Below are 14,261 nucleotides of genomic sequence, written 5' to 3'. Positions count from 1 at the left end.
GCATAAGAGTTGAGTCAAAAGAGAAGTCAAGGGTGAATATGACATTGACCATATCTGAAACTGCTCTAGGAACTTATTAACCTGTTCATACCGTCCTCTGATAGAAATGCCTAATGTAGGATATTATCACTGTCTCTACCTTTTCAAAGCAGCTAAGAAGAATATTCTTAGCATTCCTCAATTATTCAATGTCTTCTTATCATCTAGTTTGAATATTAGAAATTTTGCTTTCTGTGGCTTAGCGTAGGGTGCTCACCTTCTTAGTGGACACATGCCACTCGTAGGATGATTTGGAGGCAAATCACGTGATTATCAAGATGACCAATATGATGCTAGAACTTACTTCTAACTTTTAAAACTCTATACAAATATGAAGGGTCATTGTCTTCTTTTCATTGTTCTTCTGCAAATGTATTTTCCCTTTAGAAGTTATTCAATATACTCTCCAACCAGAGAATAAAAGGGTTTTTGTCATTTTTCTAATTGTCATTCTGTTAAATCTTTCATAGTTTCGGGGTTTTGAGCTCATTAAAAATATAATAACAACATTGCATGCCCTATTCTTTAGTGAATAGAGCAAACTTTTATTTTCCATTCTCTCTGTCATGTACATAATAATTTCAGATTTGGAAATTTCTCTCTTCTCAGACAGGAAAATTTCATTCTTTTGGCCCTAACTTCATCTTTACAATGTTTGAAACTGTTTCCAAACTGTTTAAAATCATCATTAAAACTGGGGTTTTCTAAGGTCCCCAGAAAAAGGCTGGCCAAGCAGCAGACATTATAAAAAATGAGGCATACAGAGGAAACAGAGAAAGGACTAGACGTAGAAAAACAGATGATCTTCTGGGTTGTCTTCAGTTTTCCTTTCTGGCATTAATCCTTTTAAAATTAGACAGACATATAAAGCAAAATGTAATAAATGAATACTAGATGACACATTTTTTTTCTAGTTCATTAATTTTGCTTAAAATTGACTTGAAATGCATGTAAGTACACATCAAAGCGGACATATTCACTTTTAAAGTTTTAAAATGTGTTAATTTGTTCTAGAGATATTTATAGCAAGGACCTTAGCAATAGATAAGTTCTTTAGGCTCAAGACCTGTCTTTGAGTAGTTCAATTATGCATTGTAGTAATTTATTCTCTTGCTTGAATCTAGTTTTTTTCTAGTAATAGTCATTAACATTTAGAAGATATTTTTCTTGGAGAGTTATATGTTAGTATGTATTTTTGCAATTTTTGGAAAGTCGTCTTTATTTATTCTTCTTTTAGCTTATTTTTAAAACCTCTCGCATTTTGTGTCCGCTTCAAAATTAAAATCCTCCAAGACACTCAAGGTTGAAACTCAGGGCTCTAGAACTTCTTTACAAGTCTGTCTGCAAGTTGCCCCTGTGGTCTATTCTTGGAGCAGCGCCTGAGGGCAGTGGAGCTGCTGCATTCCAGTCACCCTGGGGGTGTTTATTAAAATAGATTTCTCCACCCAGCCCCACACCCAGTGAGCAGTGTTTCTGGGGGTGAGGCGTGGGAATTGGCCTTTTAAACTGGCTCCCAGGAGACTCTGTGCATACTAAATTTTGAGATCTTGACTGCCTTCTGGTTAATGCCAGAGGCTTTGTCTTGCAGCATCATTCTTTAAAATTCAGTGAAGTCTTCTGGTCCTCAAAAATGTGGTTGAGATAGGCTTGAGTTGACCCAGAATGAATGCATTTCTGTTCATTTAGCAGCCTTGTAGTATAAGTCCTTCAAATCTAAAGACACTTCCTTTCAATTGAGCAGTTAATAATTCTCTTCTGTGGTTTCCAGGTATTTAGGGGCACACTGATATGTTAATGATTAAGGGGGTAAAGATTGTTCTTTTTTGTAAGGAAGATGAGAGCAGGATGCACTTAGTTTTAAAAAAATTGGTGGGCATGGCTATAATACCTTTGTTGTTCAGTATTACATTCTTGTTGAGTTTCCATCTATTTATTAAGAACAAAATAGTTCTCTTGATTGAATCAGAAGTATTGGAAAATATGTTCTTAACTTGATGTCTATGGAAAGAATTCAGGAATTTGTGAACTTGAATAGAAAAGAATTTTACATTTATTTTTATTGACCCGGTTGAATGATGGTCATGGGGACCATGGTGCCAATGCAGTCATGAAGCAGCATGGCTGTGGAATAGTATGGCTGAGAGGTGGCCTTGGGGTGAGGCAGTTCTGGGCAAGGTCCCTCTCCAACTACATAGCTCTGCTTTGCCTGCTCTGCACCACTTGGCTCTGTGCTGGTCTGCAGTGTCCTGCTCTGCCTGCTCTTCTCCATCCCAGTTCCTTGAAATGTTTTCAGTGTTTTGTCTTTGGTGTTTCAGCTCCAGCTGGAAAAATGCAGTCTTCTGTGGAAAGGGAAGTGCACTCTCTGAACCAGAGGGGAGCTGACTTACATTGGATGCCTAAAGAATAAAGCATCCAGTGTTGTGGTCCATCCTCATGCAAATGAAGGCTCCAAATCTTCACAGTTTGACTTGTCCAAAAAGCACTGTCTTAATAGGTCAGGGAAGATGTTAATGAGGATATAACTGTGGAGCTCTGATTGGACAAGGAAAGTCTCCGTTCTGTTGGTTGAAATATGATTCCAGGAACGCCTTTGTAAGGGTTGGCTAGATGGCAGGAAGACAGTGCAGGCAGGCAGTTCGGTACAGGCTTCCCCCTGAGCATGGCTTACATGAGAGGCTTCAGTTTAGAAAGCTGTTAGGCTCTGTTTTTAAATGTGAGCCCAACTAGCCATTATGAATCCTTCTTGACAGGTATATTTTTTCTCAGGGTCCACAACCCCTAGCTGAAATTTAGCATTTCCTTCGATTATAAATGTAGGCAACAAACCACAGTAGTTAGTAAAGCTCTACCTGGGATTTTTATTGCCAAAAGAAAGGTCTTGTCATCATATTGTTTGTCATGATAGATATCTCAAAATATGGCATCACTACACCAAATTTATAATAGTTATTAGACCAACTGCTAAAACTTGTTACATAAATCCTATGCTATTGCATCATATTTTAAAATTACTTTGGTAACTGAATTCTCAATATAATTGATTTCTATTGAAACCTTATATATTTTATTTTATGCATTTATAAATATTCTGAGAAGCAGTCCATTAGCCTCACTAGACTGCCAAAGGGAATCAAGTACAAAAAAATGGATAAGAACACCTATTCTAGATCTTGTCTAGGATCTTTTCATCCTAAACCATCTTTTTTTTTCTTTTTTGAGATGTTTCTCTTAAATGAACTATTTTTTCTATTCTTATAGTCATCTCATCATTCTTTTTTGTTTGTTTGTTTTTCACTGTAGCTGACTCCACTGGAACCCATTCTCTGTACACAACATACAAAGACTATGAAATTATGTTCCATGTTTCTACCATGCTGCCATACACACCTAACAACAAGCAACAGGTAAGAGATCCTTGTGTTCTCTCTGTTTCTTCACCCTTATTTCATTTTCTCCAGAAGCCAGGGTAGCAAGTTTGTAAAATCTTAAACCAGAATTTAACATTGCACCTGTCACAGCAGCAGGAAACTTTGTATATTGTGGAAGTAAGGAATAGCAAATGAGCCGAAAACAAATGAAGAGACACAAATTCTAGTTTAACAGCCAGCTGGGTGGCTTTGTGAGTTAATCGTTTGCTTTTCACCCATGGGGATTGATGTTTTCACGGAATCTGAAGAGAACAAGCTGAAATCATGGTGATTAGATGACTCTGCAAGGTTGCAAAGAATGTATTTGAGTGGGTGAAGTTTCATCTCAAGAGGCCAATGTACAAAGCAGGAAAGTATTGGTGTTTCATTTCCTATTGCAAAGGAGGTTTGGTATTCTAACAAGTAGAAAAAGTAGAACAAGTGTCAGTGGGCTCTCAGAAGAATGCTTTTTTTCTTAACATGTTTGTTAGATAGCAAGGAACATAAATAGCAATAACGTTTGTGTGTATCATACACAGTTTCTTTTTTAAAACATCTAAACAATGCCTATTACTAAAATGTAGCCACTGAGAAACCACAGTGCTAATGAGTGACAGGTTGTTTCAGAGCAAAATGGAAACTGGCAGTATTGTTTTAGAGTATATAGTAGTAGTCGTTGTTGTTAAAAAATATTTCAAAATAAATGATACCAAACTAAAATTTGAAAAAACCAGATCTACTCTTCTTTCAATAGCTATTATAAACACAAGCAGTCCAGTGTTACTTCTGACCTTAAAACGCGTATGGATTTTGTTATTGCCAGTTGTACTAACAGAGCACAGGCCTGCTGCAGAATGAATCACATCCTCTTTCATAGAATTTACCCAAACACAGATCTAATCTAACACTTCATCACTTTAGCTTTGATTAAATCACAAATGTGGGGAATAAAGTTTTGCTCTTATGATTACTAAAGTAATCAAAAATAGGAAGCAAAGCAATAAATCAGTTCTGACTCTGAAATAAACCAATTTTAAGATAAATTCTCTGATCTGGAGTTTGTTGACAATTTGATTTATGCAAATTCCAGTTCTAGATTTCTGTGAGAGGAAAACATGCTAAGAAAAATATACTAAACTTATTTTGACTAGTCAGTAGACAAAAACATTTAAATGGACAACTATCTAAATTATTTAATTTTAGAGTCCAATCAAAGCAAGTGTATTATGCACCAATCAGAATGAAAGATTAATTGGTATTATTACATATTAAGAAATTTTAGTTTTCTAGCTAAACAATTTATTTCTTCTATACAGATTACTTTATGCTTGAGGAAAAAAAACACAAAGTTTATCTTTTTAAATCTTCTTGCAGTAATTTGTTTATAAATACTTTCACTATATTTAATGTGACATAGATTTATTTCTGCTTGGGCCCTTTATTAATATTATATGTTAATATTATATATCAAGCCATATTTTAAAGAAAGAATGTATCAAAAGACAATGACATCATGTCATTCTACCCTATGTAGAAATAACATAATATACTGATTGTATTTTTGGTATGTCTGTGATCCTGAGTAGATTAATCATCTTTAATAATGGGTATATTCTGTATGACAATCAACACAGACCAGCCTTTATTTCTGTAACATCTGATAATATATCATGTTCAGAAATGAAGTAAATGGCCTCATTAGAAGATAATTTGGGATGCTTTGAAATTCCTAAGGTTAAAAGTACATTGCCTGAGCATTCTAACTTCCAGTTCTCAACCCTAATCTAAAAGGCTATTGTTTCTCCCAGCTGGCAGCCAAAACTAAATCACTGATTTTACTGGTATACAGTCTATGTAAGTTAAAGTCACTGGAGAATTGTTTTTTGTTTTTTTTTAAAGACAAGGTTGATTTGCATTTTATTTTATTTATTTATTTATATATTAAATATATTTTATTGATTTTTTACAGAGAGGAAGGGAGAGAGATAGTTAGAAATATCGATGAGAGAGAAACATCATCTTCTGCCTCCTGCACATCTCCTACTGGGGATGTGCCCGCAACCAAGTTACATGCCCTTGCCCAGAATCGAACCTGGGACCCTTGAGTCCGCAGGCGACGCTCTATCCACTGAGCCAAACCGGTTTCGGCACTGGAGAATTGTTTTTAAAGTTTTCTAAGTGCAAGCTTGTGCCTAATGGTGGATAGTTTAGCCCCAATGTTTTTCTCTCTCTCTCTGTCTCCTCCTCCCTTCCACTGTCTCTAAAAATCAATGGAAAAATATTCTTGGGTGAAGATTAACAAAATAAATAAATAATGGTGGATAGTTTACATAAATGTCTTGTTATTTTTCTTCTTACAAAAGCCTCAATATAATAAATATGGGAAATACAAAATGTGTTTAGTTTTTCTTCACACTATTGATTTAAATGTTCTAATAAACCCCTCTTGAAAAGGCACTGGCCTAGGATGATCCAGGTACCTGAATTTGAAAGCCACCTTTCCAAAACACCATGTAATGTGAAACAGAAGGTGGTCTGAAGTACCTTTCATTATAATTAAAGAAGCTATTTAACTTGAAATTTAACTTGCTTTTAAATTCTTGCATCATTCTGGAATATTATTAATTTCCACATTCCCAGCTTGTGATACCAAAAGTGTATCTGAAAACACCTTAGCCACGTTTCTGTAAATGAAGCTAATTAAACCAGAACATAAATTATGTTGTAATTACTTCAGCCATTCTCATCTCTAAAAAAAATGCTCTCTACGGCAACTTCCTTTCTTATATGAAAATGGAACAAAACTGTTGTTATGGAAACTAAGGATTTAGAGATGCTGGGACTTGGCATAATATGCCAGATATTAGATAGATCTATTTGAATGGAATATATATATATATATATATATATATATATATATATAGCGCATATATATATATATGTATATAATGCAAATTACAGAATATTCATTTTCACAGTCTTCCTTGTAGGGAATGATAAGACACAGGCTAAAAATATTGACAATAACTGTGTACATTACCTACCCTAACATGTACTGATTCATAATGAATGTTTTAAATGCTCTTACGTAAGGGAACTGAGGAGGTAGAAGTCAAGAGTTGTCATTTAGGTTGTTTGCTTATTTTTTCTTTTAGCTCCTACGGAAGCGGCACATTGGAAATGATATTGTAACAATTGTTTTCCAAGAGCCTGGAGCACAGCCATTCAGCCCAAAAAACATCCGCTCCCACTTTCAGCACGTTTTCGTCATCGTCAGGGTTCACAACCCCTGCACGGACAGTGTCTGCTACAGGTATTGATGCTGTGCAGTGGCTTGGTGGGCATTGGCTGGGTCACGCACAAGGCCCCTCCAGCTCCGCTTTCTGAAGGGGCAGTGGGGACTCTCTTACTATTTTTTTTTGCCTTTAAACTGTGCCAGTGGATGGTTTAATTCACACGATGACGTAACCTGATGGCATTGACATTTCCCAGACGTGTTTGGTTAGACACCTGCCATTTCCATTTGCACTTCCTCCTTAGGTGGTATCCTTCATCCATGCCATCTGGTCCCCAACTAATTACTCATACTGCTAATTATATTTTGCTTTTGGTATGGCAAGAGCAGAGAAGAATGATCATAGTTAGTAGAGAAGGTTGTTTTGTTTGTTGTTTTAATTACTAAATATTTAAAAAGCCCAAACCCTTGCTTAGGACTGATTCACTCTAACATTTCCAGCTGCAACCTTAGAGACATTTCCAGGCTTGATTACGCATTTAGTGGAATTTTTTCAGTGTCCCTCACAGACCCAGGTTTACGAGTCTCAGAATTCAGGCATCTATCTGCCCACAGAGGCCGTGGCGAGAATACAGGAGGGGGTTGGTGATGAGGATAAGATGCTGGGTTGATGGAGGCATAGTGCCAAGAAGATGTGAAAGGATATTCCAGCTTCAGTAAGATGTTTCTAATGTGAATCTATACTTTCAAAATATGAAATTTTATTATATCTTAATCCCTAAAATTTGGAAGACGAGGCTTTGTTTATTTTGGATATTCATTTTTGAATTAATATAGCCACCTATGCAGGAAGTAGCAACACAGACTGGGAGTTGGATTGTGGTGAGATCCACAACTCTCTAACTCCAGGTATGATGCAAGTTAATTATAGGTGTAGAGCTGGCAAGTTCAGGGAACAAAACAAGTAAAGGTTACTCTGGACTAATGCTGGCTGCCACCATCCTTGCACATACCACAGTAACTGCGTGTTTGCATTCTTATTATAAGCCCCGTCCTAGTCGAGGCACTTTACATGTGTTCCTTCATTTAAAAAAACCTATGAGGTCAGTACTGTTTTCATCCCCACTTTCAGATGAGGAAACTTAAGTGCCCAGAGAGGGAGAGCTTGCCTGGGGTCTGCTGGTCCTGGGCAGAGCCGAGGTTCACACACACTGCGTCTGGTTCCCGAGCCCGGTCTCAATGCCTTACTCCCACCCATGTGAAGCAGGGTCTTTGCTGCCCTGCTAGTGACATGACAGCTATTCCAGACGCCAGCCCTGAGTGAAAACCCAAGACCAGGGAGGTCTTGGTTTCCTAGGCTCAGGGTGGAAATGCAAACACAGAAGACCTGGATCTGAAGCCTCTTCTCAAGGACTTGGCCTCTGAAAGCTGCTTCAGTTAGGTGTGGAGTAAGAGTAAGCATAGGGCATTGATAATGGGATGGGTACCTGCATTTAGAAAATACCCCACTCCCTTGAAGCATGCTGAGTACTGGGTTCATGCAAAGGATTTCATGCTACTTTGAAAGCTCAATGCTTGTGAATGGTTCTTAAAAGAAACTATCAAGGTTCCCACTCCCCAGACTTCCTAGTGACCATTCACAAGGATTTTGCTTTCAAAGCATGAAATCCTTTGCATGAACCCAGAACACAGCATGCATTTTCTGTATCTTGTTACTTTAAAAAACAAGGCTATTACACATATAAAATTAATATGTGGCTTGCCCTATATTTCAATGGGAAAACATTTTATTTAGACAAAGTGTTTGTGGACTTAGATTTGGAAATCTAGGCAACATTTTAGACGTATCGCTTATTTCAAGATGCTTTTCATTGGAAATAATCTGCTTTTAGATTTCATAGAACTTGCAGTTGGAAAAGTAGACTCACATACTCAGATTTTTCTAAAGATGCAATCTTTCAAATAGGTGAATTGAGGGTCAGTTTTTGGAATTTAATATAATGTAATACTCCTTGGTCACACTGGCCACCTGGGGAGCTCAGTAGCCACACGTGCAAGTCTACACAGACTGAGGAGGCAGGAAGGTGTCTTCACCTTCTTCAACAGTTGGCTAGGTGAGGAGGTGACACACCTGTTTGATTATTTTCAAGCCAGCACCCCACCTCCAGCCTGAAGATCATGATTTTTGCTGACTTTTTCTTATTTTTAGTTTGTCACCTGGATCTTAACCCACATGTGAGGCTGGGATCCTTTGCAGGACACTGCACACCCCTGCTGGTCACATGGGTGGGTTAGTCTGGAAATTTACTAGTGGCCAAGCTTGTTTGAAGGTCCAATTCATTGCTTATAAACTGACTTTTGCCCTTTTGTAAATCCAAACCAACACATCAGTTTGTAACATCATTGAAGGAAATTACAAGAAGCTAAAATGTGATCTTTTCCTATTGTAAACTTGAGGTGCATTAATTTTTCTCATTTCTTCCCCAGCCAAGGTAGGCATGTTTCCTGGGGTACGTGGTGAGGTCAGGAGAGGTTTCAAAGCCCAGAATAAACAGGGGCACTTCTTTTTTTTTTTTTTTCTTATTATTATCATTTATTTATTCATTCATTATTTTAAAAATTTTTTTTCCATTTTCTTTTTTTTTTATTATTAGTTAAGGTATTACAAATGTGTCCTCATCCCCCCCTTTAACCCCCAACCTCCCCCCCACACACAAACTCATGCTCCCATCCCCCCGTTGTCCATGTCCATTGGTTTGGCTTATATACATGTATACAAGTCCTTCTGTTGATCTCTTTCCCTTACCCCCGCCCTCCCCTACTTTCCTTCTGGGGATTGATAGCCTGATCGCTGTTTCTCAGTCTTTGGGTCTGTCCTTTTTCATCAGTCTATGTTGTTCTCTATAATCCACAAATGAGTGAGATCATGTGGTATTTATCTTTCTCTGACTGGCTTATTTCACTTAGCATAATGCTCTCCAGTTCCATCCATGCTGTTGCAAAAGGCAAGAGTTCCTTTTTTTTTTTTTACCGCAGCATAGTATTCCATTGTGTATATGTACCACAGTTTTCTAATCCACTCATCTGCTGATGGGCACTTAGGCTGTTTCCAAATCTTAGCTATGGTGAATTGTGCTGCTATGAACATAGGGGTGCATATATCCTTTCTAATTGGCGTTTCTGGTTTCTTGGGATATATTCCTAGGAGTGGGATCACAGGGTCAAATGGGAGTTCCATTTTTAGTCTTCTGAGGTAGCTCCATACTGTTCTCCACAGTGGCTGCACCAGTCTGCATTCCCACCAGCAGTGCAGAAGGGTTCCTTTTTCTCCACATCCTCTCCAACACTTGTTGTTTGTTGATTTGTTGATGATAGCCATTCTGACAGGTGTGAGATGATAACGCATTGTCGTTTTGATTTGCATCTCTCGTATATTTAGTGACTTTGAGCAGGTTTTCATATGTCTTTCTGCCTTCTGTATGTCCTCTTTCGAAAAGTGTCTATCTAGGTCCGTTGCCCATTTTTTTATTGGATTGTTTATCTTCCTTTTGTTAAGTTTCATGAGATCCCTGTATATGTTGGAAATTAAACCCTTATCGGTGGTATCATTGGTAAATATGTTCTCCCATGTAGTGGGCCTTCTTGTTGTTTTTTTGATGGTTTCCTTTGCTGTGCAAAAGCTTTTTATTTTGATGTAGTCCCATTTGTTTATTTTCTCTTTAGTTTCCATTGCCCTAGGAGCATTATCAGAGAAGAAATTTCTTCGGCATATGTTTGCGATTTCGCTGCCTGTGGATTCCTCTAGTATTGTTATGGTTTCCCGTCTTACGTTTAAGTCTTTTATCCATTTTGAGTTTATTTTTGTGTATGGTGTGAGTTAGTGATCTAGTTTCATCCTTTTGCATGTATCTGTCCAATTTTCCCAACACCATTTATTGAAAAGACTGTCTTGACTCCTTTGTATGCTCTTGCCTCCTTTGTCGAATATTAATTGGGCATAGTGGTTTGGGTCGATTTCTGGGGTCTATATTCTATTCCATTGATCTATATGTCTGTTCTTGTGCCAGTACCAAGCTGTTTTAAGAACAGTGGCTTTGTAATACAGTTTGATATCTGGTATTGAGATCCCACCTACTTTGTGTTTTCTCAGGATTGCTGCAGCTATTCGGGGTCTTTTTTTATTCCAGATGAATTTTTGGAACGTTCGTTCTAGGTCTGTGAAATATGCCGTTGGTAATTTAATGGGGATTGCATTGAATCTATAAATTGCTTTGGGTAGTATGGACATTTTGATGATGTTGATTCTACCAATCCATGAACACGGTATATTCTTCCATCTGTTTATGTCTTCCTCAATCTCTTTTTTTCAGGGTCCTGTAGTTTTCAGCATATAAGTCTTTTACCTCCTTAGTTAAGTTTATTCCTAGGTATTTTAATTTTTTTGGTGCAATGGTAAATGGGATTGCTTCTGTAGTTTCACTTTCTGTAAGTTCACTATTGGTGTAAAGAAATGCCATGGATTTCTTAGCATTAATTTTGTATCCTGCTACATTGCCGAATTCATTTATTAAGTCTAATAATTTTTTGATGGAGTCTTTAGGGTTCTGTATGTACAGTATCATGTCATCTGCAAATAAGGACAGTTTTACTTCTTCTTTTCCAATCTGGATGCCTTTTATTTCTTCTTCGTGTCTGATCGCAATGGCTAGTACTTCCAGTACTATGTTGAACAGGAGTGGTGAGAGGGGGCATCCCTGTCTTGTTCCTGTTTTTAGGGGGAATGGTTTTAGTTTTTGCCCATTGATTATGATGTTGGCTGTGGGTTTGTCATATATGGCTTTTATTATGTTGAGGTATGTTCCCTCAATTCCTATCTTGCTGAGAGTTTTTATCAAGAAAGGGTGTTGGATTTTGTCAAATGCTTTTTCCGCATCAATTGATATGACTATGTGGTTTTTCTCTCTCAATTTGTTTACGTGATGTATCACGTTTATTGATTTGCGGATATTGTACCATCCTTGCATCCCTGGGATAAATCCTACTTGGTCATGGTGTTTGATCTTTTTGATGTACTGCTGGATCCGATTTGCTAGGATTTTGTTGAGGATTTTGGCATCTATGTTCATGAGGGATATTGGCCTATAATTCTCTTTCATTGTATTGTCTTTATCTGGTTTTGGGATTAGGGTGATGTTGGCTTCATAGAATGAGCTGGGAAGTGTTCCTTCCTCTTGGATCTTTCGACATAGTCTGAGGAAGATAGGTTTTAGGTCTTCCTTGAATGTTTGGTAAAACTCCCCTGTGAAGCCATCTGGCCCCGGGCTTTTGTTTGCTGGAAGCTTTTTGATTACTGCTTCGATTTCCTCCATAGTTATTGGCCTATTGAGATTTTTAGATTCTTCCTGGTTAAGTTTTGGAAGGTTGTATTTATCTAGGAATATGTCCATTTCCTCCAGGTTGTCTAGTGTGTTGGAGTAGAGTTGTTCATAGTATTTTCTAACAATCCTTTGTATTTCTATGGGGTCTGTTGTTATTTCTACTCTTTCATTTCTGATTTTGTTTATTTGGGTCCTCTCTCTTTGTTTCTTGGTGAGCCTGGCTAGAGGTGTATCAATCTTGTTTATCCTTTCAAAGAACCAGCTCTTGGTTTTGTTGATCTTTTGTATTGTTTTTTTGGTCTCTATGTCGTTTATCTCCGCTCTGATCTTTGTTATTTCCTTCCTTCTGCTTACAGTGGGCTTTTTTTGTTGCTCTCTTTCTAATTCTTCGAGTTGTAGAGTTAGGTCATTTATTCTCATTGTTTCTTGTTTCTTACAGTAGGCTTGTAGAGCTATGAACTTCCCTCTCAAGACTGCTTTTGCTGTGTCCCATAGGTTTTGGATTGTTGTGTTTTCATTGTCATTCGTTGCCATGATGTTTTTTATTTCTTCTTTGATCTCACTGGTGACCCAGTCGTTGTTTAACAGCATGCTATTTAGTCTCCATGTGTTTGATTTTTTTGGATTGTTTTTGTTGTAGTTGATTTCCAGTTTTATGCCTTTGTGGTCTGAGAAGATACTTGATATGATTTCAATTTTCTTGAATTTGAAGAGACTTTGTCTGTGACCCAATATATGGTCTATCTTTGAAGATGACAAATGTGCACCTGAGGAGAATGTATATTCTGTGGCTTTGGGGTGAAATGTTCTGAAGATGTCAATTAATTCCATCTGATCTAGTGAGTCATTTAGGATTGATGTTTCTTTGCTGAGTTTCTGTTTAGAGGATTTGTCCAGTGGCGATAATGGGGTGTTAAGGTCCCCTACTATGATTGTATTGCTGTCAGTCTCTCCCTTGATCTTCTCCAGAAGATTTCTTACGTATTTGGGTGCTCCTATATTGGGTGCATATATATTTACCAGAGTTATTTCTTCTTGTTGGACTGCTCCCTTTAGTATTATGAAGTGGCCTTCTTAATCTCTTTTTATGTCCTTCACTTTGAGATCTAATTTGTCAGATATAAGTATTGCTACCCCGGCTTTTTTTTCACTTCCATTGGCCTGAAAAACCTTTTTCCATCCCTTCACCATCAGTCTGTGTGCAACAGGGGCACTTCTTATGTGGCCTTTAATGCTTAGCAAAATGGGTGTGAAGGGGTTTATTTTTCTCATGAAAAGTATTCTGAAGTAGCATAGAAACTTTTATCAATTTTAAGATAAAATGTGGGTCTTCAAAGAATTTTTATACCTGTGAGTTTTTCTTATACCCCAGCCTCTTCCTAAACTCCTAGGGATATGATAGACCTCTTGCATTAGGAGTACTTTGGTTGAAAAGTACGGCAATACATTGACTTATGCTAATTTTTTTAATGTTACTTATACTAATAGTTATTACATCTTATTTAATTATTTAAATTTATGTAATTATCACTCCATGATGTAGAGTAATCGGACTGCTTTTTATCATTTAAAAGCTCTTGTTCCCAACTTTCTCCCCTGTGAGTACTCTCATTATTCACTGATGTCACTCGGTGTCTGTACTGTGGTAAGTTTGAGTGGTTTCTTCAAAGGAGCTTCTTGCTGTAATTGTGTAGAAGAATGTGGGCTCAGTATAGACTGAAGTTACAAGGAGCATTTAATGAGAAAATGAGATTTAATGTATATTTCAAAGCACAGATGGATGGAATTCAATGGGGAAAAGAAGTAATGCCAGGAGTGCAGTATACACTGGAGTGCAGTCACAGGAAGGTGGAAAATACAGTGAGAAGGCTACTGCTGTAGGAAAGCTTACTAGCCAGTGGAGGCCCTCAGAATGGCAGGCCATCAGATAACACTGAACACTGTAAACAGAGTCTTAGGAAAATGTAGCCAGTGTAACATACAAGATAATCTCAAAAAGACAAATTTGGAGCTTGTTGTTGTTCATTTATTTGTCACCAGTTCTTGACAGCCCTTGTCATCTATGTGCTAGGTGCTGTTCTAGACCCTGGGATGTAACAAGGGAACCAAGCGAGAAAAATCCTCATCGGAGATAAGGGAATGAGGCCCTGGTCGGAGCGTTCTCTCTCTCTGGAAAGTTTACATAGGAAAAACTGACTCACT

The 14,261-nt window shown here is 37.6% G+C and overlaps 1 protein-coding gene across 1 annotated transcript in view; it reads left to right on the top strand.

The window, feature by feature from the left end:
• The window catches only part of SIPA1L1 (signal induced proliferation associated 1 like 1), a 340,556-nt gene that overhangs the window by 251,114 nt on the left and 75,181 nt on the right, over window positions 1-14,261 (top strand). The window contains exons 9-10 of the mRNA XM_081100632.1: window positions 3,340-3,443; window positions 6,602-6,759. Of these exons, the coding sequence (XP_080956758.1) occupies window positions 3,340-3,443; window positions 6,602-6,759 (262 nt within the window). The remainder of the gene's footprint in view (window positions 1-3,339; window positions 3,444-6,601; window positions 6,760-14,261) is intronic.

This window comes from Myotis nattereri (assembly GCF_964212035.1).
Source record: "Myotis nattereri genome assembly, chromosome: 1".
Lineage (NCBI taxonomy): Eukaryota > Metazoa > Chordata > Mammalia > Chiroptera > Vespertilionidae > Myotis > Myotis nattereri.
The sequence above is the reverse complement of the archived record's forward strand: the minus strand, read 5'-3'. Positions and strand labels throughout refer to the sequence as shown.